This window comes from Synchiropus splendidus, chromosome 1 (assembly GCF_027744825.2).
Source record: "Synchiropus splendidus isolate RoL2022-P1 chromosome 1, RoL_Sspl_1.0, whole genome shotgun sequence".
Taxonomy (NCBI): Eukaryota; Metazoa; Chordata; class Actinopteri; order Syngnathiformes; family Callionymidae; genus Synchiropus; species Synchiropus splendidus.
The window spans coordinates 20810366-20838178 of record NC_071334.1 but is presented as its reverse complement, the minus strand read 5'-3'; the positions used below and the strand labels follow the sequence as shown (position 1 = coordinate 20838178).

The window sequence follows — 27813 nt, the reverse complement described above, 5'->3', positions numbered from 1 at the left end:
TGCGGAGTGTGGGCGTGAATGTATGCTAACATGTAGCCTTTGTCATTTTTGATCAATCTCATTTCCCATGTTGACACATTTGCCTCATTGATCTAATAAAGGCGCACACTTTAGAGTGGAATTGAAACCTTCAGACCACTCCATGCTGCATGTCATGTGTTTCTCTGTACTGTATGTGTACATCATTTTCATATCAGGGTTAACAAAGCCAGTGTTAAAGAGGTGAATTACAAAGCATATTCTCCTCATACATGGTTCCCATCATAAAGATCTCTCATACCTGCCAGGACTCAACCTCAGCTTGTGTTTGTGCTAGCGCCTCCTGCAGGCCAACAGCACTACCCATCTTTGCTTCCTCCCTTTTCAGTTTCTCCACCTGACGACACCATGAGGGTGACATAATGTGAACGACTTTACCAGGACTGTTAATGCACTTTTGTGCCTTCCTGTAATGTGTGTAGCAGAAGCCAGGCAAAGAGCCGTCTGGTTCTCACAGTCCCCCCACCTACATGTTCCCATCACATGAAGGATTACTTCATACAGCATCTGACACAAATGGGGATACAATAAAAATAATAACACTCATATGCATAAAGACCGGCTGTCCTCAGATGACTCATGAGGAACACCAGCCACAAGTTGGCTTATCATGGCCTGTTTCAGGTAAAGCAAAATAGTTTCCATGACTTTTTAGATGAAATAATTTAAATAAGAATCAATTCTAAATTAAATTCATCCCCAGTGGTTTCTTAAAAAATTCAACATGTACTCCAGATTTCCCACATCCTCTATGTTGTCCACGAGCCAAAAGTAGTTATGCGTTATGGGGTCCAACTTCAAAAGAAAACTTTTTTTTTTTACTTTATTGTGTTACAATCAGACTCGGACCATATGAGGCGTGATGAGACAAAGGGAGCAGTCAGAAGTTGTTTTTGCTTGCAAAATGATATGTCAAATGAAAATATGCTATAACATTTAGAATATTAAACACTGGTACCTTTCATTTAATAATTCACATCCATGTTGGAAAAAAACATTGTTGATCAAAGCTAACATCAGCAATCTAGTAAAGGATTGATTTCCTGTTCTATAATTCAATTCATAGCCACCTTTTCTCTTTTCTTCCTCATTGAAGACTTGTCTTTACCAAGTTGTGTTACCACCTTCTCCATCTCTGCTTTCTCGCACTGTAGTTTTTCTACTGCATCTTGGAGACCCACAACCTTTTTTTGCATCTGTTTTTTCGCCAACCGAAGCTGCTGAATTCTCACCTCCGCCTGAACTTCAGGGCTGTGGTTTTGCCTTTCACCCTGGGACACAGTGCAATGAATCAAATCAAAGCCATGACTTTCATAAAGAACAAAAAAATGGGATGCACATATGGCACTTACCTCTCTCAGTGTCCCATTTACCTCACATTTCTTGTACTCTGAGTCCTCAAGGGCTCTTTGTAGGCAATGGTTCCGATCAGTTAGAGTGTAATTCAATTGTTTTCTCTCGGCAAGGGCTTCTCTCATTTTATCAAGGCGATCCTGAAGACATGTCTGTTTTCAGCATGCGAGCACCAAGACACAGGACTGCAGAGCTTTACAGAGAATGATTTGATAAGCATGCCTTTTCCTCAATCCTAACATAAGTGAGCATTATTGAGAAGGCTTAAGAGAATCTGAGGTTTGCCAAAAATGTAACTGGTTTGTTTTCACAGTCAATGAGCAAAAGCCACAAAAAAAGTAAATAATCTGCACTCAATATCAGTAATCTTGTTGGCAACATAGCCACACTTCAGAGAGATTATTTATCATCTCCAAGGAGAGAAAGTGGTTAACAAAAAAAAGAATATGATGCACAAACAGCAGTAACATCAGATTGTTTTTGAGAATGGCGTGTTATGATCTTGTACCTGCATCAGTTTACGGTCCTGCTGGCTCAAAGTTAAAGCCATTTCAAGTTGTGACACTTGCTCTTGGAGTGCTCTTGTATTTGTCCTGTTGTTGTCAAGAATGCTCGAGAGCTTGTGCACCTGCTCTCTGAGCTGAAACTCCTGCTGTTCAGACCGTGCCAGTGACAAAGTCAGCCTCTCCTCACTGACTCTGAGTGTAGCACACTGATCCTCACACACGCTCAGCTTCCTCCTCATGTCCACCAGCCTCTCTTGCAGCGCACTTGCCTCAGTGACCAGCTCTGCAGCTCTCAGCCTGGCACGCTCAGACTCGCCCTCAAGGGTGCGCTGACTGAGCTCCAGGTGACTGACTCTTTTTTTGGCATCCTCCAGAGAGGCCCTGAGCTTTCTTTTATCTGCATTCGCCAATGATTCAGAATCCTGAGCAACTTTTAGCTTGTCCTAGGAGAGAATTAAAGTGATTAGGGATGAGCTTTATCGATGAGTCCAATTCTTTGAGCAGTTTTTCACATACCTTAAGTGTCTGAGACTCAGTTTCAGCTGCTTGCAGTCGAACCCTAATATAAGACAACTCTCCATTCTTGTCTCGCTCAACACTTATTACTTCCTCTTTCAGTTGAGAGATTGACATGTGGGCTTCTTGTAGCTGCATAGCTGCCTCCTGGTTTTCTGGTCAAACAACAAACATTTTACATAAAGAATACACTGTCAAACCCTAGCATCATACCTTTCTTTGATTGATTCAAAGTTTTCTGCATTTGTATTAACTCAGCAGACAAATGTTCATGTTTATTGAGGACGTCCTTCAGCTGTTGACTCAAATGTGCAAGTCTGGCCTCACCTTGATCCTAAAAGGACAAACAATGCCATGAGGTCACACCATTCTCTGTCAAAGTGATTTGGAAGATGCCAGAAACTTGACCCTGTCTCTATGTGCTTCCTTCAGTTGTTGCTGGAGATCCTGGAGTGCTGCTGAGATCAAGTCCACATCCAGCCCTTCATCGTAACCACAAGACATGGAAAAAACAATTCTGTCACACAGTGTACTCCGGACCTCTTATTAATCTTACCTTTGAAGATGGCTAAAAATAAAAATGACAGAGATACATGTAAGTGAAATACCATACCTTTCGCTTGCAGATGGTTTCTCCAGGAAGTAGGCGAGTGTTTACGACACTCGTTTTTGTATGAAATCTCTATATGGTCAATGCTGAGTGTTTTCTGCAGAACTGAGTATAAACCCATCAGTTTCTGTTCCAGGTTTTGATGTCTGCCATTACACTGTGCAAGCTGACGTTCCAAGTCCAGGACTTTAGCTTCTGCGAGGTTGGACTGAGCGGCAAGGCCACTCATCTGACCTGTGACCTCTTCCAAAACTCCCTCCAGTTCTGAGATGGTATCTCTATAGTTTCGTTCACAGTGTTTCTGTTGAAGCTCTTGATCTTGGATCATCTCTTGGCTCTGAGATGTCATGGTTTCTAGTTCCACAATTCGACGCTGCAGACTTGCAATCTAAACAACAACAAACACAGCGCTTGGTGTTTAGCTGTTCAATCGGCTTGATGCTAAACAGCGATCATCTAGGGGAAAGAGTCACTGGACAAGGCATGTCAACACTTGACACTTGAGGCATCCTTTCAGTCATGTCTCACACATCCGTTACCAGCCGGGTTTATTCATCAAGACAGGTTTTGGTTCACCTAGATTGCTGCAGCAGTTTTGCGCATACTTCATTAGCTGAAAGAATTTGGACTATTTGCTCCAACGTGTTCACAGATTAATTCCCGCGGGGTTTCCTACCTCGTTCAGTGCCGCCTCTCTACCAGCTTCACACTCCAGCAAACTTTGCTTCACCAAGAAAACCTCCCCACGTGCCTCCACCTCCTTCTGTTCCTCCTCACATACTTGGGCCTGCAGTTCTTTCACCTCTTGCCTCTGCAGCGTGTTCTCACCATCGAGAGCCTTCACCTGCTTACATTGAGATTATCATTGCTTGACATGGAATTGAAGCAGGCTCCGACTTTGTGATTTGACCTGTCTCCGCAGCGCCTGCAGCTCACGATGTGCCTGCAGATGAGACTTCTCCAGCTCCCTCATGCTGCTGCGCAAGGTTGAGGCCTCCTGTTGAATCAAGCTTTGATTTTCTTCCAAAACGAACACTTTCTGCTCCTTCTCCTCCACAGCACGTCTCAATCTACGAAGATACAAAAACTGAATGACCTTTCATTACTCTCTTTGTCTGCATTGATGAGAGGCACACCTGTTGTTTTCTTCCTCTGTTCTCCTGATGAAACTTCTCAGCTCCTGGTTGGATTCCTGGAGCGTCTCTTTTTCCTTGGTCTCATCACTTAAAAGTCTTTTGAGATTCAGTGCTTCTCCTCTCTGCTCATCATAGTCCTCTTTACAGAGCCGGAGTTCTCTTTGTGCTTCAATTAGATCCTTCTGAGCTTTAACATGTTTGGCCTCTGTCTCCTGCTGCTGTCGGCGAAGATCCACTAACTACATGTGCACATCACATAAAGAATGTCTATTAATACATTTATCAAACATTCAGATTTCATCAATTAAGTGCACAGTTATGTTGCTATAAAGTATATTATGTTCTACTGCATCATGGTGTTTAGCAGTGAGAACATTGGGGAGGACAGGCCTTATCTGGGCATGGATAGGAGCCAGATATGTCCCAGAATATCTTCACAAGGACCATAGAGTAAAAATCCACATAGCACAGAATGATAAACAGCAGCAGCCCCCTCTGTAGGCGGTGGGGAAGGAGGGTAAGAGGGAGGATGATGAGGAGGAGTGTACTGTTTCGAGGCCACACAAGATGGTCTTTTTTCATAAACTCTAATGTGAGAAAAAATAACCCAGCACTGATCTCTCCAATTATACTGTGCTTTATCTGATTTTTCTTTCGCAGGAAGGGAGTGTGGGGGTCAGTGAATGAGGACAGCGGTGTTGTGTTTTCTGGCTGAGAAAGGGGGACCCGAAGTCCGTACGGTGCCAGCTTTTGCTGCAGCGAGGAAGAAAATAAACACTCACCCCCAGTGGTTTATTTATACAAGGTGTTAACTCAATCGTTGATTTCATTATATGGTACCGGGGAACGGATCCTATCCGTTCTCTTATATCACTTTAGTTCATACATTCTGCGTCACACCTTCTCATTGCTGCTTGCTCACATTCTGACATGTGACTGCTAAAATGGGATTTGTAAAAATAATCAAACAAGGAAATGAGAAGGGGTGGCAGCCAAATATGACAGAGTTGCTGATGTTTAACTTGATATACAGCAGGGAGGGCCTTTCAAACCTCTTAAAGTCTCCTGCTCTTGCTCCCACATATCCTCATCTACTACACTCTGACAAGATTAAAAAAACGGAGCGAAGACAGGATGATCCCAATATTTGCTTCTCTATTGAAACTAAAAGTCCTGCATTAGCAAAAACTCCATTTTTCCACAGAAATGAGGCCCTTAGATCAACTCATCATGAGGCCCCCACAGCTTTGGAGTCACTTCTTAATGAGGTGACTGTGAGCTTGTTGTTTCACTAAATCGCCTTGTAAGCTTTAGCTGGAATTGTGACCTTAAGCAACCCACAGGCCTAGATTTATGGTTCCTGTTTGACCCAAAAAAAAGGTTAAGTCAGCGTGTCTGTCATAAATTTCAGATATTTATACAAAGATCAAGATGATTTAAATTTCCTCGCTCAGATTCAACAACATACAGTCAAAAACAGTGATCTGCAGAGCAGTCCTGTTGGACACAGTGCCCCTTTTAAGGATTTGGCCCCGTGTTCGATGGCATGCTGATGCTTGTTAACTGTGAAGCATCGGCCAACATCAACAGAAGCCAATGGTAAATGGCTCCCCGCTCGCACTGGTACTAATTGGTATAAAAAAGTCCCCCATCTTGAGCCAGTATGCCAAGCTAAACAAGCTTGGAACTTTCTGTCCATTTCTACGATGTATGAAGTCCTTTACCATCGCGTGTGCATCACTTTTCATAGCTAAACAATGACTATTTAGTGTCAGGTCTGGTTCTCTGCATAGGTCGAAGATTTGGCTCACAAAAGACAAACTGACATTGACATTATCTTACATCAACTACTATGTTGCTTCTGTTGAATTTGAATAGTCAATCAGTTTAAATGTATTTCTAAGTGAATGTAAAGGATGGTGTTGCACATCCTACTGTAGACAGATAGACATCCTAATTGCACCATTGAAAGTGTAAGCCTTCACTTTTCCCAAAAAAGATGTAGATTTACATTGAAAAAAATGGGTGAAGACAGTTGACAGAACAATGGACAGTGACAACAAACGCCATGTTACTCCTGTGATCCTTGCACTCTGAGAGTACATGAATCTGTAGGCCCACACGGATTCTGAACCATATGCCATACTCACAGCTTTCAAACAAAAACAAAAACATACAACCAGCAATGATACTGACTTATAAAAACAGCGGAGAGAAGCACTTGTGTCAAAACTTAGTAAAAAGTGTATTCCCATTCTTCTTCTCCCATTCTTTATGGTTCAGGCTGTGTTACTCATGTTTTTTCAACCACAAAAATTCTGAAAAAAATGAAAAGAAAACCTAAAAAACTGTTATGATTATCACAATTGGAAAATCCAGAACAGACCAAGATCAATGCCTGGTGCGGTAAAAAAGGCTTTGCTGATAAAAAATGATCAGAAAAGTGAAAAGACAACATAGACTTCTGCTTCTTGTTCGTCTTCTCATTTCACGTTCAATTATTAAACACAGTGAAACTGAGTGGTTATTTTAAGCAAATGTATTGATGCATAGACTTCTGCTTCTTGTTCGTCTTCTCATTTCACGTTCAATTATTAAACACAGTGAAACTGAGTGGTTATTTTAAGCAAATGTATTGATGCATTTTGTTTTGAGTTTTGTTCACCATTTTCTGCCCCTTCTCAGCATCCGTGGCGTGTATTTACAGACAAATTGCTGTCAGAGCAGGTCCAGGGTCGCCTACATGTCATGCAGAACAAGTCCGCTCATTTTCTTTTAGTGCTGGGCAACTTGACATATGCCCTGCTTTGCCCCTACGATTGCCACTGTATTTGCCTCTTAGTTTGGCTGTTTTCATTTAGGTCATCTAATTATTTAGTTTGCCCTCAGTAGTTGTTACGATTATTTCGTAGTTGATTTTGTTTGATGTGAGTTATGATTATTTTCAGCCTGCTTTTGTCACCATTCAGTCACGATCTGTTTGCTTCGAGTTGGAGAACTTGAATAAAGACAGCTATATATTTGGCTATGCTACCTGCTTGTATTCATTTGCCGTTCCTAAGGAAAGGTTATTTAGGAGACTAACTCTTCAATGGTAAATCCTAAAGTTGTGTTGTTGGACAAAATGACAGTTTATTTAGATCAGCTACTTGCAGGAAATAAAGTTTTGTCAGTCCCCTGGGTGCCGTGCGCGATAGATCGAATTACCATTCGTCACAACAGCATACAAAGAAATCAAATTCCACTGCAAAAAAGAGGATCCCAAAAAAAACACTCAAACCCACGCCATGGCGCCCTTGACTACAAAGCCACCAGTCAGCTGCTAGAAGCCATTTCAGTGAATGATGAAACCTTTGAAACTTCCTTAACTAAATCCAGGTGGAACTTCTGAACGGTACTAAGCTACAATGTCAACATTTCCCAAAGATTTCATTAAAATAAGTGCTGACTCTCTTGAATTTTATAGTTACCAGAAAGACAGATAATTGCCAACAAAAAATAACTCCCATGGTGCAGGTAAAGATGGTTTGCTTCACTCAGACTGTGTGATAGTGTTTTGCAAGTACTGCAATTATGATACCCCAATGAGGAGTTACTTTCAATATCCCCTAAAAGCATGGCCCTGAAATCCTTCATATTCTGAGGGCTGCTGACAAGTGCAGTGTTGAAGTTGTAAAAAAACAATAAAACCAATGCACTTGAAATTCCTCACCTCTTTCCCGGCCTGCTGGTTCTGTTGGGTCACCTCCCTGACCTGCTGAGAAAAACTCTTCTCCGCACACTCACGAGAGTTCAGGGACTCTTCAAAACGAGTCTGTATGGCTTTCAGCTCCGACTGAAGACGAGCTACTTCATTCTTGGGACACAGAGATTTGTGATTCACTTGGTATTCATGACATCAAGAGGTTTCAGTCACCTTTACCTTTTGTTGCTCTTGTCTGCTGAGACCCTCTCTCTGTATGCGCTCCAGCGCCATGCTTGAAGCTGTCAGGTCTTTCTGGAGGCCTACAAGTTTCTGTACAATGGCAGCCTTTTCTGTTTCCATCTGGGTCAGCTCCTGGTCACGACACACTGTGAGGTCAGCGCTTAACTAGAATTTATGACCCCTATTCCCATGGAGAGACAGTAATGGACAATGTATGGCAATCATAAAGGCACCACCTGAGACGTTAAAGGTTTAAGATATTTTCACCAGTTTGGGGGAAAATAAAAAAAAGTCTCTCACACACCTGTTGCTTCACTCTCTCAGCCTGCAGAAGTTTCTGGTTGCAATCCTGCTGCATAGTGACGATTTCTTCCTGCATCCGCTGCAGCTCCTTCTGGCTGTGAAACTGGTGCTCCTCATACTGTGTGTGCAGCTGCACCTTCGCCTTCTCCCACTGAAGAGCCCGCTCCGCACACTGCTGCTCCTGCAGACCATCGTCCACCATGACAACAATGGAGGAATTATCTTACTACCTGGCATTGATGAATCAGTATCGATCTGACTGAAACTGTGAATGTATAGTGGTGTGCAAACATTTTAGGCACCTCTCATCAACTGCTCTATGAACTAGTTTTGTTTTCCAACAGATATGTTGACAGTGAACTTTTTGATGACTGCACCACTGCAGCAACATTTTATTGTCACTTTTAAAAATGTAAAAATCACAACCTGCAAATGTTTAATGTTCTACATTTTAACAAATTACCAAGACAGGTAGGACCAATCATGAAAAACGTTATTGTGAATGTGCAATAACTGGCTACCTGGCTTTGTCCTAGGTTTTGTTTTTGAGAGTGGCAAAATACCTACACAACTCAACCTTAAAACTGAGATAAATCATTATTTTGAATTTGGCAAAGGGTAAAAAATAATATCTGGATGGTTTATCTTCACAGTCGGAAATGTAATGCAGAAATGGAAGGCCACTAAAACAACCTGTGTGAAGGAAAGATGTGGAAGGAGAAGGAGGATTAGAATGGCCACAGATAAGACATGGACCGCCTCCAGAGAGCTTCAAGAACATGGAACTGGAAACCATCTCAACATGGAGAGCCATATGAATGCTTTTTTAGCATCAGCAGAATCAAGAATAGGTCCCTAAGTGGAAGCTACACCAGAGCTGGATTTTTTTTCACCAAGACAGTGATCTATTAAAAGTGCAAGATTAAAAAACAAAATCCCGGTCCTCCGACCTAAATGTCACAGAAAATGTACGGAATTATTTGTACCTGAAGAAGGCTGTCTCATGCCTGTGGCCTATACAATATACTTCCTGTTGTTATGCTAAAAATGCTAAAAAGAAACAGCTGAGTCAAAGGTTTTGTTAGGGATTTTTCCAGAGGGACACCCTTGTGCAAGGTGTCTTCAGACTACAGACACCTCGCACAAGGGTGTCTCCACTAAGTCCCAGAACTTTGTCCTGACGTGACACAATGTGCTTGTTGTTGACAAACGGAAGTCAACTGGTTGAATGCAAATGGTGACAACACCTGCAAGCAACTAACTTGAAACAAGAATTAACGTTAATAACAGTGCATGACAAGGAAGCACAAGCTCATAAAAAATAACGTTCCCTTGTTCTGTGGACTTTCAGAAGGAAATTACACGGTGTTTACAGTCTTTACCTTGATGATGCAGAATGGGACACTTACAAAGTCACGCAAAACATTCTTTAAAGTCATGTTTTATGACTGTATAGCTAAATCCTGATTATGGTGCTCACCGCATCCACATTAAAGGCCAACATAAAACCAGACCAGTGTTAGTACCTAGAGCTACTGCTACCTGTGGCTGTCCTGTCTTAAATGATGATCCGATCATTTAAGCTTTCGTCTGAAGGTGTTTTGGTCGAAACAACATGCACTAAACAATAAATGATAGGTGACATACAAGGGAGGGGCACCTCCGTTGAGATAGTATAAAGCCGTGTATAATTTAAAACCATGTTATTTACCATTAACCTGCGCTCAGTCTCTAGCTGTTTCTGGTGAAGTTCATCCCTTTTGTTGTGGGTCAAGAGCGCTTCCCTCTCAACTTGGACCAGCTTCTCTTCCAATTTGCTTCGCTCTTCCTCTGCTTTTGCCAGCTGGCACTCAGCATCCTCTCGTGCTTGAGAAGCATCACCTGAAAAGATGAATGTGAATGCCGTCTTATTTGTCCATCAGCTCATGACACTCATTACACATATTGGATGAGTTAAGATCTCCAAAATGTTTCTGGACTTTTATTTATGGCGGATTTTTCTCCAAGTCCATATGTTGAGGATGGTGATGGGCTTCATATGTGTTATTGCAGAGTGGTAGGACCCTGGTCAGCTGAGAAAGCAGCTCAGTGATTCTGCAGCCCAGCTGTTGCAGAGCTCAAGTTTGAAATATGGTTCTCTAGTGGGCTGTTGGAAAGGCTTCATGGCCAGAAGGTTTGGCACAAAGCACAAGAGGGTCTCTACAGGCGGGGGCTACTCACGCGTCAAGCCCTCGTTAGCCAGACACAAATTGTGCCTTTCCCTCTCAATCCTGGTGCGCTCAGCCTCCAGAGACGAAGAAAGCTCCTGGCTTTCGAACAGAGCCTTCTCTAGGGATTGATTCTCTCTTCTGAAACAGAACGCACACAAGCTCGCGTCTAAAAAAAGCCCTTGAACAACTTAGTGTGGAAGGTCATAAAATCCAATGAAGCATCGTGAGGCCAGTTTCTAAATGAAACCATGTTACTAAAAGACTCTTGTTACAAAAACCCCCAGCACACGGGTTCCATGAACAACATAAACAGTCACTTGCATCAACATACTGACTTGTTAATGCATAAAAAGCGACACCAGAGATTGTCTACACTGTCACAGATGAGATGAGATGGCATCGACACTGACCTCAGGACAGCCAGCTCATGAGTGAGACCACAGGCCTTCCGCTCAGCAGAGCAGAGTTTGACATCCACAGCTGCCTTTTCTCTAGCCAGTTGCTCCCGATCACTGGTCACCGTCTCTAAAGCGGTTGTCTGGTTCTCAAGCACTTTCTGGGTTTCACAGAACTTCCCTGATACAGTATCAAGCTCTCTGCTGACCTGGAAGCAAAACATAAACAAAATCATGAGAATGCAAAATCAGCCAGGTCACAACTGAACACCACAGAAAGAATCATCAACCCGAGCCTGATGCAATGAGGAGAAGTCATTACATCCCATCTTACTTTCTGACTGCCTTCAGTGAAAGCACAGCGCAAAGAACGGCCCACGACAGGCTTAAAGAGCAACAATCAGTGTAATATGATTATCAACCAACCTTTATTGAACTCTCACTAACTAAATATTACCATGTGTTTTCTTCTCTCCTTGGGTAAATATTGAATGGGATGAATGTCAACAATGTCATGAATGTGAGGAGAGCCCAACCTTTGTGGCATATTTTACACACAGCTGATTTGTTTGTACAAAGCAGCTATCTAAAACTATTTGGAACGACTTTGTCAACTTGTGTGGTTACGCAAAACTTTGAATGAGCTCAACATGGATAGTTTCGCTTCACAAGTCAGAACAGATAATAAAGCAGAAGTGGATTCTTCTCATTCTTCAGCAGATGGAAGATCTTCATAATGTATAGTGCGCAGATGAAGCGTGACCTGCTCACACCAACTAACAACAACATTCACAAGAGGTCTGCGACTATGAATGTTTCAGGTCAATTTTCTGGAAAAACCTGACCTGAAGGTTCTGCTCCAGGATTTGAGCCTTCTCCTCCTGCAGCACGACCATCTCAGCTTCTTGCTTACATGACTGAACCTGCAAGAGACAAATGGAGTTCTCCAGATTTCTTTTCTCAGCCATCAGGTCCATCAAGTCCGCTTGCACTCTCATGGTCTCTTCTCTGGCTGCTGCCCGCTGCGCCTCAGCCTCTCTCCTCCGACAATCGAGCTGCACCTTTTCGCCTTCTGACTGTAACAGAAATGTTTGAACTGCCGCAGGCTAAATCATGGTTCACCACAAAGGAAGGGCTCTGCAGCCACCAACCTGCAGGAGAAGGCGATTGAGTTCCACTTTGTCACTAGCCAATCCTTCACTTTGGGCAGCCATTTTGGCTATTGAGTCTCTTAGTGTTGCCTCCTGAGTCAGCAGTTTTGAGTTGATAATTTCCTGCGAAGCATTTTCAGCCTCCATCTGTGGAACAAATGAAGAAAGAGGGTGTTGATATGGACAAACATGATTCACATCACAACTGTCAACCTTGCTGAGGGCCTGAACCAGGCTGGTCTTCTCGTCTTCCAGCACGTCCTTCTGTAGAGTGACCTGATTTAGAGCTTCCCTCACAGTCACAAGCTCTCTGTGTAGATCAGAATGCCTCCCTTCAATCTCCTCCTTACTCCTTGTGCTTGAACACAAAAATCATCGCACACAAATCACACACAATGTCATCAACTCACACATATTATTTAAATAAACAACCCCAAAAACTGCAATCTATTTCCCGTTGAAAGACAGAGGAGTTGGTGCCAAAAGTAAAAATGCACAAGGAGATGCTTTTTCACTGGCTCGCATGTCATGCTCCAATTTTGACTTAATCAAATTTTTAGCAAAAGAAAACTTGGGAGGAAAAAAAAACAACAAAAAACATCCTTCTTGCATGAGCACGGTAATGTGATGTAAATCATTTATGTTTTTATTTGAATGTCATCTGGGTGTGTTTGTGGCTTTGGTTGACATGTGTTACTGATCTGAACTTTAAACAAAACGAGTTTGAACACAATCGTGGGTGACGGGATGAATGTTGTGTAACAGTCATTTTAAGTGCTCATGTACCCTCTTTGGGCCTCCGTGCGCTGACGTGCCAGCTGCATTTCCAGATCTTCTCTCTGTTCATTTAGGAGGTCCCGCTGTCTCTGAAGCACCAAAGATGAGGCCCGCAGTGCCTCCAGATCTGCTCGCTGGGAGTCCAACTCCTGCAGCATCGAAGAGACGTCCGCTTCAGTTGCCTGTGGACTGGGGTGCAAGGCAGACAGAACACGATCAACATGCTATAATTCCATGAATCACCTTTAAAATGTGTATAAACTAGTGCATACGCACATCTGAATAGCTGATTTTTTTGATCGTGTGTGTGTGTGGGGGTGTGTGTGTGGGGGTGTGTGTGTGGGGGTGTGTGTGTGTTGTCTTTGAAGTTCACTGAGTGAGTGATGTTTGTAAGCGTGGATGACAGCTTATTTATCCTTCACTTTATGTGAAACATGAAACATAATAAATCATAACCATGGACTACTACTTCTGCTAAATTGAATTCCTCATTTAAAGGGAGGAAAATATATGAGTATGAGTAGGCACACATGAAAACAAGACAAAATATGGCACATACTGTATATATGTCACAATCTATCTTTTGGCATATTACCATGCTAAATGAAAGGTTACCTGGAGATAAGCTCCAGTGAGCAGTGACAACTCTCTCTGTCTCTGAGGTTTTCCTGCAGAGCCTTTTTGGCCTCTTGATATTCTGTGGTTAATTCCTGGATCCTCTGCTCCAATTCTTTTGTCTGGCTGTTCTTCTCCAGCAAACGATTTTGCAGCGTATTTGCTTCTTCAAGTGCAGCATTCAGGCATTCCTGCAGCTCCTGTGGTTTTGGACAGCGTGTTAAATTGGAAAAAACACATAGTACACACATGTACCGATAATAATATAGACAAAATTCCACTACTGTGCCAAATTTCACAAACAAATAATGGATATATAGTGATTAAATGGTACTGGAAATTAATTTAATAGTCCTGGATAAAATATTGCAAAGAAATTAAATATCTTTAATGGTTGCTTCCACATTTTTAAAAAATGGTCATGTCACAATATTTACAACACATTTTGAAACCATTAGTCAGCTTGAGTTCCACTCGATGTTGTACGTGAAGATTCGAGTCATAAGCAGAGCTTGACTGTGGCAGCCAAAAGGACAACTTATATTCCATCAAAGACTGCATCACTTCCACACGACACACAACTTCCCTCTTTAAACGCGCAATAAAACTCTTTTTTACAAGTCATTACAAAACCTGATTTTGTCTCTGGTGGCTGGAGAGAGCGGTCTGCACGGCTTTGAGGGTTGTTTTCCTCAGAGAAGATGGAGGGTGGACTGTGGACGGTGAGGTTGACTCGCTCTCCAAATCTCTGTTGTCAATTTCGTTGCAAACCAGCTGATCATGATTCATAGATTAAGAACATCAATATTAATGAAAAAAGAAAAGACACAAACGATATAGGCACATTTTATCCTCTGACCTTGCAGATGTGGGATAATGTTTCCTGAAATGTTTCAATCTCCGTGCAGAGGAACTCCATCTCTGCTTTATCATCTGCTCCCTGTGTCTCCTGAACAGGAAACCATTCATGTCAGATAAGCAACACACGCAGAACACGCCTGACATTCCCCAGACAGCAACCCTTCTAGACAAGGAAGTTGTGGAGTTTATCAAGCTCTAAGTCCAGACTACAGGCAATTTGGGCCCTGAAACTGCCCGTCTATCTGCCACCTCCCACTGCTAATTCCCCAGGTCCCACCAGCTTGTCCAGACTGATCCTCATGGTGTCGATGGTGTTGTCCTTCTCACTGCTCCGGCTCCGAAGGGTCTTCACCGTCTCTGTAAGCTCAATGATTCTATGTACAACAAAATTTTAATTATTGTTCTGCAAGGTGCTATTCTAAACTTCATTGCAATTTGCATTCAAAACAAGTACTTTTTGATGATTTTATGAACATACATCATATCACAATTTAATACTTTAATACCATCAAACATATACTTTCTAAACATTCTCATCCTGTCATACACTCTTCACTTCTTACTTCCACAGTGCTTAACTATTCAATTCTTCCCCTCATCATCCTTAAAGCACATACTTTTTGCTTGATACTTCACATCTTTATCTCATACTTAAACTTTGATTCCATCTAATTCAATGTCCCATCCATTATCTTGCTCATCTTTATTCCTTCTTCCCTCCCTGACTTTTCCAACAATGTGTGCAGATCTGAATTTACCAGTACAGTCTGGACTTCTGTCCTCAATATTTGCATACAAAACGTTTTTTATTTCACGACTTCTTATTCACATGAAAAGAGAAGAGGGTAGTGGAGGTGGAGATAGATGCTTTGTCTGAGCTGGATTTACCCATGGCCATGTTGTTCTTTGCACTGAATATTCAGTGGTTATATATACATGAAGAGCCTGAAGTGAATAGAACTAATCATCAAGCATCCATATTTGGAAAAAACAGAAACAACACCTGGAGTTAAGTTCCACTTTTTCTGCATCCCAGCGTCCTTGAAGCTGCATGGCCTCTTTGAGCTTTTCCCTTAGCTGTCGCTCCAGGGCAGATACTTCGACACCACTCGAGGTCCCGTCCACGCTGGCTCGGGAGTTAACATCCATGAACGCTAAAAGAATCTGCTGCATGCCTGTCGCACATTCTCCCTGCATGCTCGACAAGGTTCTGCAAAAAAGGTAAAACATCTGAATATATTAGGTTGGTCTATTAGATGAACAGTTTTATTCCTCATCACATCAAGGACACAGTGGCTCAGTCACGTACGGCTTTCGGATGTGTACCCAGATTGAAAGTGTATGCAGGTCGAGGAGTCATTGAACAGTTGTGTTGAGTTCCAGAGAGAAGAATGAAATGGAGGATGGAAAAGTCATAATGTTGTTGCCCATTTTTTCCCTCAGAAGAGTTGGGTACAAGTCCAGGTCAGAACATGTATTCTCCACTCTTTGTGACAGCAGTCATGTACTGAAAAGTCCCCTTCAAATGCTAAGCTAGTGACCCTGTTCACCTCTGTGCTTTGATCCTTGGATAAGGAAATGGGTAAGAGTTGTGTCTTGGAAACCAGAAGGTGGAGGTTTTCACAAATCTCAAGAGTGACTGCAGAGATTCTGCTCAAATTCTGGCATGACACTATACTCACCTGTCAGTGAAAGTCCTTAACTGGTTGAAAGCAGTCCGGAGGGAGGTGGCCTGGCGCCACAGTGCTCTGACATGAGCCTGTTCACGGCTTAACCGCGACGAGTGTGCCTGAGACACACAGACAAAAATGGGGTTAAAGTCTGCGGTTTGGGTTGTGAGAATGTCTTTGATGGTGGTGGCACTATCTTTTCAGTGATTCTACACAGATGCGATCCACAAAGGATACACACTGGTAAACAGATTTTGGATTTCCCTGAATCAACAGACATAGCTCATTTACAGCAAGAGCAAGAGCTTGTTTGCAAAACTCTGTCTTCCCCTAAGCAGTTGGACTGTTTTCACAGGAAACAACAACTTGAAAATCATAGCAATGAAATAACAAGGGAATGAGAGTGGAGGGATGAAACTTGTTATGAATGGAATTCCAACCCCAAGTGAACCCAGCAAGTTTAGAAATTGCTAAACTTAAGGTTTACATGTTCCTTGTCGGCTCAATGTTAATACAGTAATGCTTTATTTTTGCAGTGATTCTCACCTCCTGTTCTCTGCTCAAATGTTTGTCACACAAGTTGATTTCTTCTTGGGCCGTCCACAGGCTCTCCATTAGCCCCTTGTTGACTGCATTGGCCTGGTCCAGCTGCTCACGAAGCAAAGAGTTGACTTGGCTGAGGCTGGCACATCTGCAGAAACACAACAGTCTTTTCAAGCCCCTTGAAAAAAATATTTTAAAACTCTCCTTACATTTTCCCATAATCCATTAACAACTGTGTGCCACCGTGCAGAATAACAGCAATAGAGTCTGTTTGAGCTCTGCAGATCCACCCTTGCCTACCACACTTACTGGCCCAACACGTGTGACAGTTTTCGATCATCTGAGTCAACTTAGATTGAATTCTTACCAGATCTGCTTGTTTACAAAAATGTTTACATCATTCACAACACACCCAGTTATTGTCAATTATGTGGCTTTACTTTCTTTGGGAGGTGATGCTGATGTATGCAGAGGAAGCATTGACAATTTGATCAGTAATGTTACAAAATGCTAGTTAAGAAGGAGTTTTGTGGCCTGATAACCTGTTTTAATAAACATATTTACTCTGGCCCAGCAGCACAGAGGACTTACCATTAACATGACACATCATTTAAATAGCTGAGGAAACAAGTCAACATATTCCGATTAGTTTCTTTGACAAATTGGCAATAAGCTGCCAAAAACAGGCCCTGCCTTCTGCCTGTAACTGGGGCAAAGAAAAAAAAATAAGGACAAAGCTGATGCTCGGAATAGTTCTCCTCCATGAGTTTCTGAGAAATATTACTGCTTCGTTTCTACTTTCACAACATGAAACAGAAAAGAAAACGGGAGCGAATATTTGACAGACGTAACTGAAAATTTAGTGCTCCACATCTTTATCCAAGTTCAGGCTGCATGCTGCGGTGGGTCCTCGCATGTCAGGGCTGTATGTGTAATGTGGTTTTTATAAAGTGCTTTGAGTACGTGGAGCTCTGACAATTTGCAAGTATATGTTTGGGAAATCTGGCAGCTTACACATCATGCTGTCACTTACCTTTTCTGCTCCTCCTCTAGCTGAGCGGACTTGTCATTGATGGCCGGAGTTTGCTTCTGACACTGGGTCTCATCCTGGGAGACCTGCAGCTGGATACACACACACACACCAACACTGTTATTGGCACCTCAACTGCATTCTAGAAGTGACTATAAATTAGTAGTTTCAAAATATTTAAAAAGCGTAATTGCCAAATAAATATCCACAGTAAGATTTTCAGTGAAACCTCTTGGTCCAAGAAAAATATCTAAATAAATTTGTTATGTTTGATTGACTCTGTGAACCCAACACCTGGAGGGATAGCCATTAATGTCAGAAGCTTTGCCATACAACAAACACAAAGACCAAATTCATGTTGCTATATATATATAAATGAAAATGGGCAGGAATAGAGGGAGGGAAATATGTGTGTAACTTTAGCAAAACATTATTCAGTTCTGGATGCATTAAATGCATGTTTTACTTGGTAAATGATAGAAGCCTCTTAGGAAAAAAGGAATCGTTTACAAATGTTTTTTCTTAAAATCATCAAAACATTTCAGAGTGAGCGTTACAAATCTGAAGAGTAGAATTTGGACAGGAACTTGGTTGGAAAATGAACTAATGATTGGATGTGGTCTACCTGTGGCTTTGACTCATGTGGCGCCAGTACAAATGCCTCAAAGGAAACATTTTGAAAGGTAACTGACGCTACTCAGAAAAGAAAAAGTTAAAGCCCTCCTGTTCACAGGTCCTGAATCAGGGTTCTTCCTCACGCACTTGAGCCTTGCCAAAATGGTAACGGACTGCTGAGTGGTCCCAGACCACACTGGAGGGATTTTATATCTTATCTGGCATGAGAACACTTCTGGATCCCAGAGCAAGAGTTGGAGGGTGTGAAGCAAATAATGAACTGATCCCAGATAAGTAGTATTAAAAACATAATCAAATATTTTGAAAATGACAACCCCAATTTTAATCATAACAAGAAAAATATGTGTCTTGGATGCTGGTTTTTGACCCAGTGTTCCCATTATTTGATCCTTTGGCTTCCACACTAAAAAATGGTTTAAATTCCACACGGTAACTTAACCTAGAGGCAGAAAATAAAAGTTCTTCATTTCTACTATCGTTTGGTTATAGTAACATGCACAAGTGCTATAATCGTGACTTGTTTCTCGTACCATTTGAGCATTTATTGAAATGAAACTTCAATGTAATGGACTTTGACTTACCATCAATCTCATCTTCTCATACTCAGAGGACTTCACCAAAACCTGCCCTTCTAGTGCTTCACACCTCTGCTTGTACTGCAGAAGCTTGTTTCAACAAGTGCACAGTTAACATGAAGAAAGCATTCAATGTACTGCCTGTCCACAAACGTAAGTCACCTTAGTCTGTAGCTTTTGAACAATTTGAGCTTGTCTTTGCTGGGCGTCTTGGTAAACTTGGAGTCTTTGTCTCATGATCCTCTCCTGGCTCTGCGCCTGCAGGAGTCTGAGCGAAACACTGTCCGGGTCCGAGTCGGATACTGGCTGGACCATCAGCATTTCATCCAGCTGAACAGACGAATGCAGAATCATGAGTTTGAAAATCATTTTTGTTATGTCGAAAGGTAAAAAAATTATGGTGTGCACTTGATCATAAAGAAATATTTTAGGAAATGCATAGGTCATACCCAAATATACGAATGGTTGAGTAACCCAACATGCAAGGACTGCAAGAACTAGCCAGTGCTAACAGCTGCTGACAGACTTTCACATATTAGTGTCGACCTGTGACTGACTAATAAACGTGAGCGCGGAATACATGTATATTAAAAGTTAGGTGGACCTGAGTTGGAACTGGAACCAAACAACTGGAAAACAAAACGTCCGTTGAGAGAATCTGGAAGACTTTTGTTAATATAGAACTGTCATGTTCCATACTTTAGTACTCCACATGAACAAACAAATTATTGTGTATTATTGTTTTCTTTTCAGGTTTTTATTGCTCAATATGTGAGGCGACATCTCACACATGTCCACACGGGCATGTAAATACAGGGTGCACTAACTATTTGTGTTTGTTCTGCTACTTATTGAAGAGATATTTACAGCATTTGAATTAGAATCAAACTGAATCAATGCTGGATTGGATCACAACCTTACAACATCCAGCCCTGTTGGAAGACTGCTGTTGATAAAATATAAATGCGCTGGACACCAGAGTACTGTACAACAAAAGACCAAGAAAACTGCCATCTATAAATAAGCAGAATGGTCCATCAAGGTTTTCAGTCTGTAAAGGTGGTGAAGACGCTTTGGAACCGCAACTTGTGTTTGTGCTTTTCTTGTTATTTGTTTGCTGCATTGCTACATGAAACAGATCAACATCACAAATTTACTTTTGATCTCAAATGTAAACTTCATAGATCAAACTAAAACTAAATGTGTTTCTTAAGCCTCACGCATTGAAATTTGCCGGCATAATCATAACCTCATACTTTGTGTTTGTACGAGGCCATGATGTCAGCGCAGATGAAATTAAATTTGTCCGCAGCAGATTTACCATGATTGATCAGCATATAGACGAACAGTGGTAATTTAGGTCATGTAAACACGGGCTGTATGTGAGAGGGGATGAAAGGCCACATGAATGTACAGTATCTTTACACGCCTGTGTTAATGGAGCTATGGCCATGCGTACATCTGACAAATGCATCCAAGATGATTTATCATGGGAGAATCTCACCATATCTGTGATCCAAATGTCCTGTAACCTCTCAACCTCACACAACCTAAACTCCCTCTGAACCACCCACTCTCTATCCTGGTGCCAGACACCCTGTCTTCACTAATATAAAACACATGGCCCCCAGAGCACTACAACACTGCGTGCCTCCAGCTGCCCTTGCTGACTACTCATTTAAAAAGAAAGGAAGAGAGCGAGTAAACCCCCTCCTCAGGCTGCGAACCACCATCCAAGCCCCTCAAATCAACTCTGCGACCCACACCCCTCCTCTCTTCTGTACCTCATCTCTTCTCTGGGTGCTTAATCTCTCCAACAGGCTCCAAGAGAGCCAACACAATAGTCTCAGTGTTCAGCACAGGACCCCACTACTTTGCCACCATTATTAACACATTTCCAAACGCTCTCTTTTTTATGTTTTTTCGATTCAACAAACTACACTAACCACCATCATGCGCTTGGCTGGGTGTTTCTGCACAAAAGCGTCTTTTACTGCCCACTGTTGAGGTGACAGCATTTGGGACCGAGAAGGAAGAAACAACATGGGTGTGTTTGAAACAAGCAGAATCACAGCAGCTGTGTTTAAAGGGACTCCTGGAAACAGCTGTGTGTAAAGCCTCCGTGATTATGCATCTTTCAACTATTTTGGAAACACTGTAGCAATAACTCTGACCTACTAACAAGCTTCTGCTTTGTGAATTCATATAACCAGTCAACAGCAGCACAAGGTGAGGAGGAACTGAAGGGAAAACATTCCTGTTAAGTTTTTAACGTAAGGACGCGCGTCTCGGTGTGAGGGGTTCAAACGTATAATTGTCCAGTTGTTCCCAAGATGGATATGCATTACACAGTTCTCTTTCAAGTCTCCCGCATTGCTTTACTCTCTTGTGTGGTCTAAATGATCCTCAGTGCGAAGCATCCTGTTTCCCCAATTCATTAATTTTGGGTCAACCCCACTAATGATCTGGGTCCATGATACCACCAAGTCACATGTCACACCCAATCAAATCAAATCTTCCTTTGTGGAGAAGTGGTTCGGATCCAGGTCTCTGATGGAAGGTGGAGTTCCACATCCGTTGTTTAAGGAAGACATGGGGCTGGGGGAAACCTGCTGCAGCAACTTGTGTCCTTCATCCAGGCATTTCATTCATGACACGGGTCAGCCTTTCCTGAATCAGTCTGCTCTGTATAAGTCATGTTTCAGATAGGACCCTCCCCAGAGACCTTTATAAAACAGCCCTAGCACACCACTATCTCGCTTGCATCTTCACAGATATGTATGCAAAATGTAACCCACTGTGCTTTTATGACCATACAAAAAAAAGAAAAGAGAAGCGAGTAATCCCAGTCCATCATCTGGCCTAAGACAAGGGTTTACTGGGCTTACTGGAGACGCAGCAGTGTGCGCACTGAACACCACTTCTATTTATGATCTGCACTGGAGTACGCCCACAGTTGAATTTCTTCCACGGACTCCTTAAGTGATCGAGGTCCAATCCCCATGAAATCTCACTCGTGCTGCCACAATACCATTCAAAATGCAATACGTCGAAAGACATTTCTGTCACGGTATGAAGTCTCAATATGGTTGCTATGGCTCCCTTTCTTTCTTTCACTCCTTCCTATGTTCCCGAAGTCAAAGAAACTCATCTGCCTCTTAAATGTGCTTCGAATTAGCCGTTTTATTTCTTGATATTTATGATTTGTGCCACTCCTTGTATTGTCTCTTTTGATAAATGTTTCAGACAACATCAAGGGATAAGTTTGCTTTGATTCATCTGCCAAAAACCAACACGAGAATCATTCTCAAGGCCTTGTGAAGACTTTGGTGTCTGGGCCAAGGCTCACAGTGTTGCTCATCTGCTAACTCAAAATCCAATCCATTTCTCTTAGCTCATTATGATTCCCCCACTGACCCTGGCTGTTACAACGTTTGAAGATCTTGTAACGCACCAGTTTATCTAATGGTTCAGCTGGGTTGTATCAAATATGGTGTGTCCACCACCCCCCCGCCTTATCATTTAAATACACAATGCTCACTTGCAGCAGGCGCTTGTGTTTGGTGTCCCACCAGCCTGCTCCGGGTTACAGCTGCAATCGCTTCCCTTTACTTGACTTGGGCCAAGAGGTTTAATAAAAGGAATTAATGGACTGCGCTATCTCTCCGATTCCTAAACACAGCTGGAGCGGATGTCCATCGCCCCCACGCAGCCCAAAACCGACTATTTTACATCAACAACAAACCCCCCTCTACACACACATCACCCCCTGAGTGCTGACTCCGTGAAATAGTCCCAGCTGATTGTGAAAGCTGTTTATGTATGATCGCTGACTGTAATCACACAACGTGGAATAACAAACAAGAGTGGAAATGAGGAGGCAGGCTGCTGTGAATGAGTATGTTTCCATGGAGTGAACCCGGTGGTAGTGAGGACAGCTGCTGTGATACTGAGGATCTGAATAAATACGGCCACACTTGGAAGACAAACTCGGCTTGCACAAGCACGCGAGGGGCCTTGCTCTGCTCTTCTGACAAGGACAGCACCACTAAAAATCCCATGCTGACCCTCTTGGTCGGACAAACCTGCGACACACACAGGAGCTCAATGTTTAACTTCAAAGGCCAGTAACAAGAACAGCCAAAAGAAAGAAATACTTCAATCCAAAAATGTGAAAAATGGGTCCTGGTTTTGACTTTATATTGGAGCCAAATATTGTTTACAATGAAGCGTAGACAAGTTAATGTATTCTTGAATGAAGGTACAAGTCACCCTGCTAATTCAATGAAAAAAGTTTGAAACTCAACCCAGGGGAAAGAAAGCAACTGGTGTCAAAACAATCATTCATCTAGCATTTAGCCTTATCTCACGAACTGCCACTCTACAATGTAGCCACTTGCTATGTGATCAGGCAGCAGTCTATAGACGTGTGAGAAAATACACGCTGGCTCGACTCCAAAAGCAACACACGGGGTTCAAAATCCCCCCCCCTCAACTTGTTCGTCAACCTCCCGAGGACATCTGACTCACAATCTGGGTCAAGGTTTATCCTGGTTCAGGTGCAATTTGCCGAGGTCAGCAGAGATCACGCAGGGCGACTTAAATGAGACACAGAGGAAGGCTTTCAGAGTCAAGGTGTGACTTCACCAGTGTTGCGTTAACAGTCCTCTGTCAAGTCAAAGACACCCAGGGGGGAGCTGCGAAAAATAAGCGGGATTCGGACAAAACTGTTCTTATGTGTCACTCACTTGACTGAATGACATGTTTTGGCATGCGGACGAAAAAGAACAATATATATGAGCAAGATTTTATTAAGAAACACCAACAAAAAATCATTGCAATGCAACATCAAGTGTATAAACTAGAAGTGCCACAACCTCTGCCACTCCTAAACAAGTTCATACATTCATTTGGCTACTCTGTAAATGGGCAAATTTGCCAGGTATAATCTCGATTTACCAACTAAGATTAGAAGCTCTCCCATTCATTCTCCACTGCTGCCGCCAGTGTGTGATACAAGAGCAATGCAACACTCCAGCCACCTCCCGACGGAGCTCAGTATATATCAGCAAATATCTAAACACAACTATATTGAGAAAAACATCTATCTGCTTTGTCAGATTAGAGCAGGTCTGCACAAAAGCACAAAAAGACCTTGCATTAGCGTTTGAAAGATATGCTAGGTTTTACAGATCGCTCTCCAGGAATAAGAATATCACATACAGTACAGTGAAGAGAAAGTTCAAATTTTCACTTCCTGCTTTGTGTAGCATCAGACTGGCAAGCAAGGCGCTTGTGTAATCCATTTCAGCCAGAGTACTGATATTTGTTTTATGATATTTTAGGATCGTCTGATATATTATTTGGCAGTTGAAAAGCACAATATGGGGTTTGATTATATAGTTTGTTATTTCAAATTATAGCATCTCAGGGTAAAATGTATTTAATCTAAATGATTTTCACTGGAGTGAAGATGCAACCAATTCAGTTCCTCAGCAATGCGCTTTGACCAGAGTGCCACAGACCAGATGTACACCAAGATATTTTACTATAATACACACATACAAGTTGACTATTTCAGTGATTTGATTGCAGTGAGGTTTTACAGTATAATGTAAAATTTTACAGATTTTTACCCACATTCATGTGACTGGATGTAATATAAACAAATGGGGACACCTGAAGAACGTTTGTGAATCAAAATAACTATATGACACAAATGGCTGGGCACTGCCCTGTGTTTATTCGAGATTATGTAGTAACATCTGCAGGAGAACGAATCAGGTGGACGGTAACATTTAACGTTTAATTCTTGAAGTAAGCATCAGACTGCGGCAGAAAAAGTTGGACATCACTTTCTCATTCCAGAATATGTCAAGGTGACGCTTCATCTTGCCAACAGTGTTACTTTTAACTTGACTCAATTCACTCGTGTAAAAGCATGATATGGCCCCTACCATATTTGTCATATGGCATTTAGGTTGAATGCGGACGGTTTTCCACCAGTCAACGCAATGCAGTGAGCAACTAACATGAGGGGCCATGAGTGTTTCAATGTAGTGCCGTTCAACACAACTAAATATATCCACAGATTATAAATATACAGTAAACACATGTGCCAAAATCATTAAGGTTTATTTTAAGCCTTTAAAAATGCTTGCAAGGATGAGGATGGTGTTTGGAATTCATTAGATTGGTCCAGCAGAATGAAGGCTGTGTTATCACCAATGGCTGCTTTGTGAAGCATGTAAAATGAGCTTTTTCTTCCACAGTCACCAGGGAGGGGGGCCAGCGACCCTCGCAATTTCCCCCACCACGACTGCAGCCAGGAGGGATAACTACGGCCGTGACACGCTGGATTTTGGGAGCATAGTGAGTCAGAGTCTACCTGAACGCACCACAACGAAACCCTTCATGAGACCCGCCCACCTCCTGTGCTTACATAGGGACATAAACACTAACATTTTGACATGCACACACAGACCAACAAAAGCTGCTTCAATGTGAGCAGTTTTCAGGAGCTACTGAATTAAAAGGTGTTTATTGCCATTGGAGCCATCGAATGATTTAACATGCAAACTGAGCTCATTCAGAAATCATCTTCTGCCCACATAATTATTTTCCACTGCAATGCTCATGTTTGTTTTCAGAAGCCTGTTTCTTATGTCAGTCAGTTGTGGATTATCTTGTTCATATGTGAAGTGATTATTTTTCTGCTGATCTTATTTTAATAATGTTTACAGTGAAATCAAACTCTGCTCATATCTCATTGTCATAAGAGTTGGGGAATATGATGAGGCCTCAATTGCCAAGCCAATACCCCAAAATTCAAGTGTACTGTAATTTCATAAAAATGTTTTATGTTTACACATTTTCCAGTGAATAAATGGATCTAAATTCAAATACCTGGTTTCTGTAGTTGTCATAAGCAAGATTCACAGTGTTCAACCTACCTTTTCACTGAGGGTTGTTTGTTTGACTGGTGTCTTTGGGGAAGGCTGGGAGATTTGGCGTTGGAGAGAACCTGGAGTCTGACGCTGACGATCCCTTGATAGCACATTCTTATCCACCGTCCTTACATCAGAAGGCTCATCTACGATTGGTAAAATACATAGTACTTCCTTAGACCTTGCCATGTTGTAACTAGTGTCAGAAAAAGAAAAGTCATGCAACTGTGTTTAGTCTTCCACCTTACCAACTAGATGTGTAGTATCAAGCAGTGGGCTGACTTCCAGAGACTCTTGCAGCTTCTAAAAGAAACATACGTATCACGCAAAAGAAGACATGAAGACTTTGAAAAAGTTTTATTTTGTTGGCTGATCATGGATTATGATTTACTGTGTGCAACCAAGGTCTTTGCTATTAAGGATGGGCTCGAACCAATTCACGGTGGCACTTGATGGTCATGGATAGGACTTGCAAGTAGTGTCACAGTTAATATTATTACTGTGTTTACTGAAAGATTTTGTTATGGTTTAAAGGAGTATCAGATGTCAATTTTCACTCATATTTCCACAATAATCTTTGGGACATAACAGAGGTTGACGGCAGCCATTAGGTATCTGGCGGGAGGTTGTAACACCCGATAAAGGAGTTTCCAAGTATGCCCTGGTAGATGTAGGACAGATTGTACACTACGACGGAAGTCGGGAGAGAGTCAGTCGCACAGAAACAAACTTCTTATATTCAGTCTCCTTCATTCTGCATCCAGATTTTGAAAGTCCATTCATGATCCCTGACATCTTAAGAACAGCTTTTCCAACAACAAGGCAGTGAGTCTCATGGGTCACTATATCAGCAGACACAGGAGTTCATCACACTACTGGCCCTGCATTGTACATTTCACCAGTGGTGGCGAGCGAAAACAATTCCTGAGGAGTGCTGATCTCTTTTCACATTAAAAGCATCTCAACGGATGTAATTAAACACAAACCAGTAAAAAAGTACTTATTCATTCTGACGCTGTTTCATATTACTCTGAATTTATGTTAAAATGAGTGTTCGCATCTGTAAAATCTCCAGCTATTAATTCATATAAAATATAGCATATTGAACGCATCATCCTGTTTATTACACTACGATTGCACATGCAGAACATTCTGAATATTATTTCCGCTTTTAAACGAGTTTATTGAATCATTTTATAATGTCCCTGGCGCCCTCTGTTGACCAGCATTTAAGGCTGTCACGGACCACACAAAGTTGACCTGCATTTGGCCTCCAAACCTCGAGTTTGACACATACTAGTCGTAAGTGAGAAAACTCTGACTTGTCTAAATTGCTAGCAGCACTTACAGAAAGCGAGTTAGCCTCGAGTTTCCCACGTCTTTGTACTTGGGGGCGGTTATTAGCTACTGGGAAGCTAGTGAGCACAGTGTGGGATTCTAATTTTCACAGACGTTTCTGCTTCATCCTTGAATTGTTCTCAAAGCAATTGAGTCTAAAGTAAATGGAGTTGAAGCTCAAGCATTCCTGGTGCCCTCACCTGAACCACCTGCTCCAGGCCTGGCGAGTCTGCACCTGTCCTCGCAGGAGAATCCATTTGTTGTTGTATACTAGGTACCGAAAGGTTCGCTTCTCACGCCAGGAACATTTAAACGCTCCAAACAAACGTGGCCCCGGGAAAACAGAACTGTCTCACTGTGATTTTTCACAAGACTAAGGAGACGGACAAAACTACAATTCGGCAGTCGCTAAAACTTCTGTCAAAATCACAGCCGACCGTCGCCCAGGCGATGGAGTCGTTCCGGTGCGTTACCGTAGCAACAGAATGCCGCTTGGGTTTTGTTACGGTTTCGAAGACGCCGAGAGTTAATAATTGCGTGTTAGGAGCTATGAAGAAGGATATCGTGTTGAAGTTGTGGTAAAAAAACACACAGTTGGAACTGACGTGATCTGTACATGACATGTAAAACTGATAGTAACAACGTACTTGAGATTTGGAATTCATTGAATTTGAATT

At 42.2% G+C, this 27813-nt stretch overlaps 1 protein-coding gene across 2 annotated transcripts; it reads right to left on the bottom strand.

Moving 5' to 3' along the window:
* Positions 1-255: 255 nt before the first annotated feature.
* Positions 256-27579, bottom strand: crocc2 (ciliary rootlet coiled-coil, rootletin family member 2). Of its 2 annotated transcripts, none has more exons than XM_053852824.1 (34): positions 27337-27579; positions 26047-26101; positions 25805-25944; positions 19014-19181; positions 18858-18941; positions 17644-17732; positions 16614-16758; positions 16080-16186; positions 15401-15607; positions 14675-14771; positions 14396-14485; positions 14170-14310; positions 13537-13736; positions 12931-13110; positions 12358-12502; positions 12145-12291; positions 11839-12069; positions 11009-11202; positions 10609-10736; positions 10100-10269; positions 8390-8569; positions 8083-8217; positions 7873-8016; positions 4161-4399; positions 3935-4094; positions 3701-3868; positions 3028-3412; positions 2823-2896; positions 2628-2748; positions 2415-2569; positions 1901-2341; positions 1392-1532; positions 1110-1310; positions 256-376 (listed from the first exon to the last, which is right to left on the bottom strand). In XM_053852824.1, the coding sequence occupies exons 1-34, from the start codon at positions 27391-27393 to the stop codon at positions 275-277; spliced, it is 5421 nt and encodes a 1806-aa protein (XP_053708799.1). In that variant the 5' UTR covers positions 27394-27579; the 3' UTR covers positions 256-274. The 2 variants fall into 2 exon arrangements, with proteins under 2 accessions (XP_053708799.1, XP_053708808.1); XM_053852833.1 differs by lacking the exon at positions 256-376 and having other exon boundaries at positions 1125-1207; positions 1272-1310.
* Between the last annotated feature and the right edge of the window lie 234 nt (positions 27580-27813).

Bases quoted from the DNA above. Each gene is read 5' to 3' on its own strand.
- crocc2 (XM_053852824.1), bottom strand. From the start codon at position 27,393: ATGGATTCTCCTGCGAGGACAGGTGCAGACTCGCCAGGCCTGGAGCAG. The intron at 14,772-15,400 runs GTGTTGTTTCTG...TGTTGTACATAG, and splicing joins AAAGTGGAACTTAACTCCAG to AATCATTGAGCTTACAGAGA. The intron at 10,270-10,608 runs GTGAGTAGCCCC...TCATCTTTTCAG, and splicing joins GGCTAACGAGGGCTTGACGC to GTGATGCTTCTCAAGCACGA.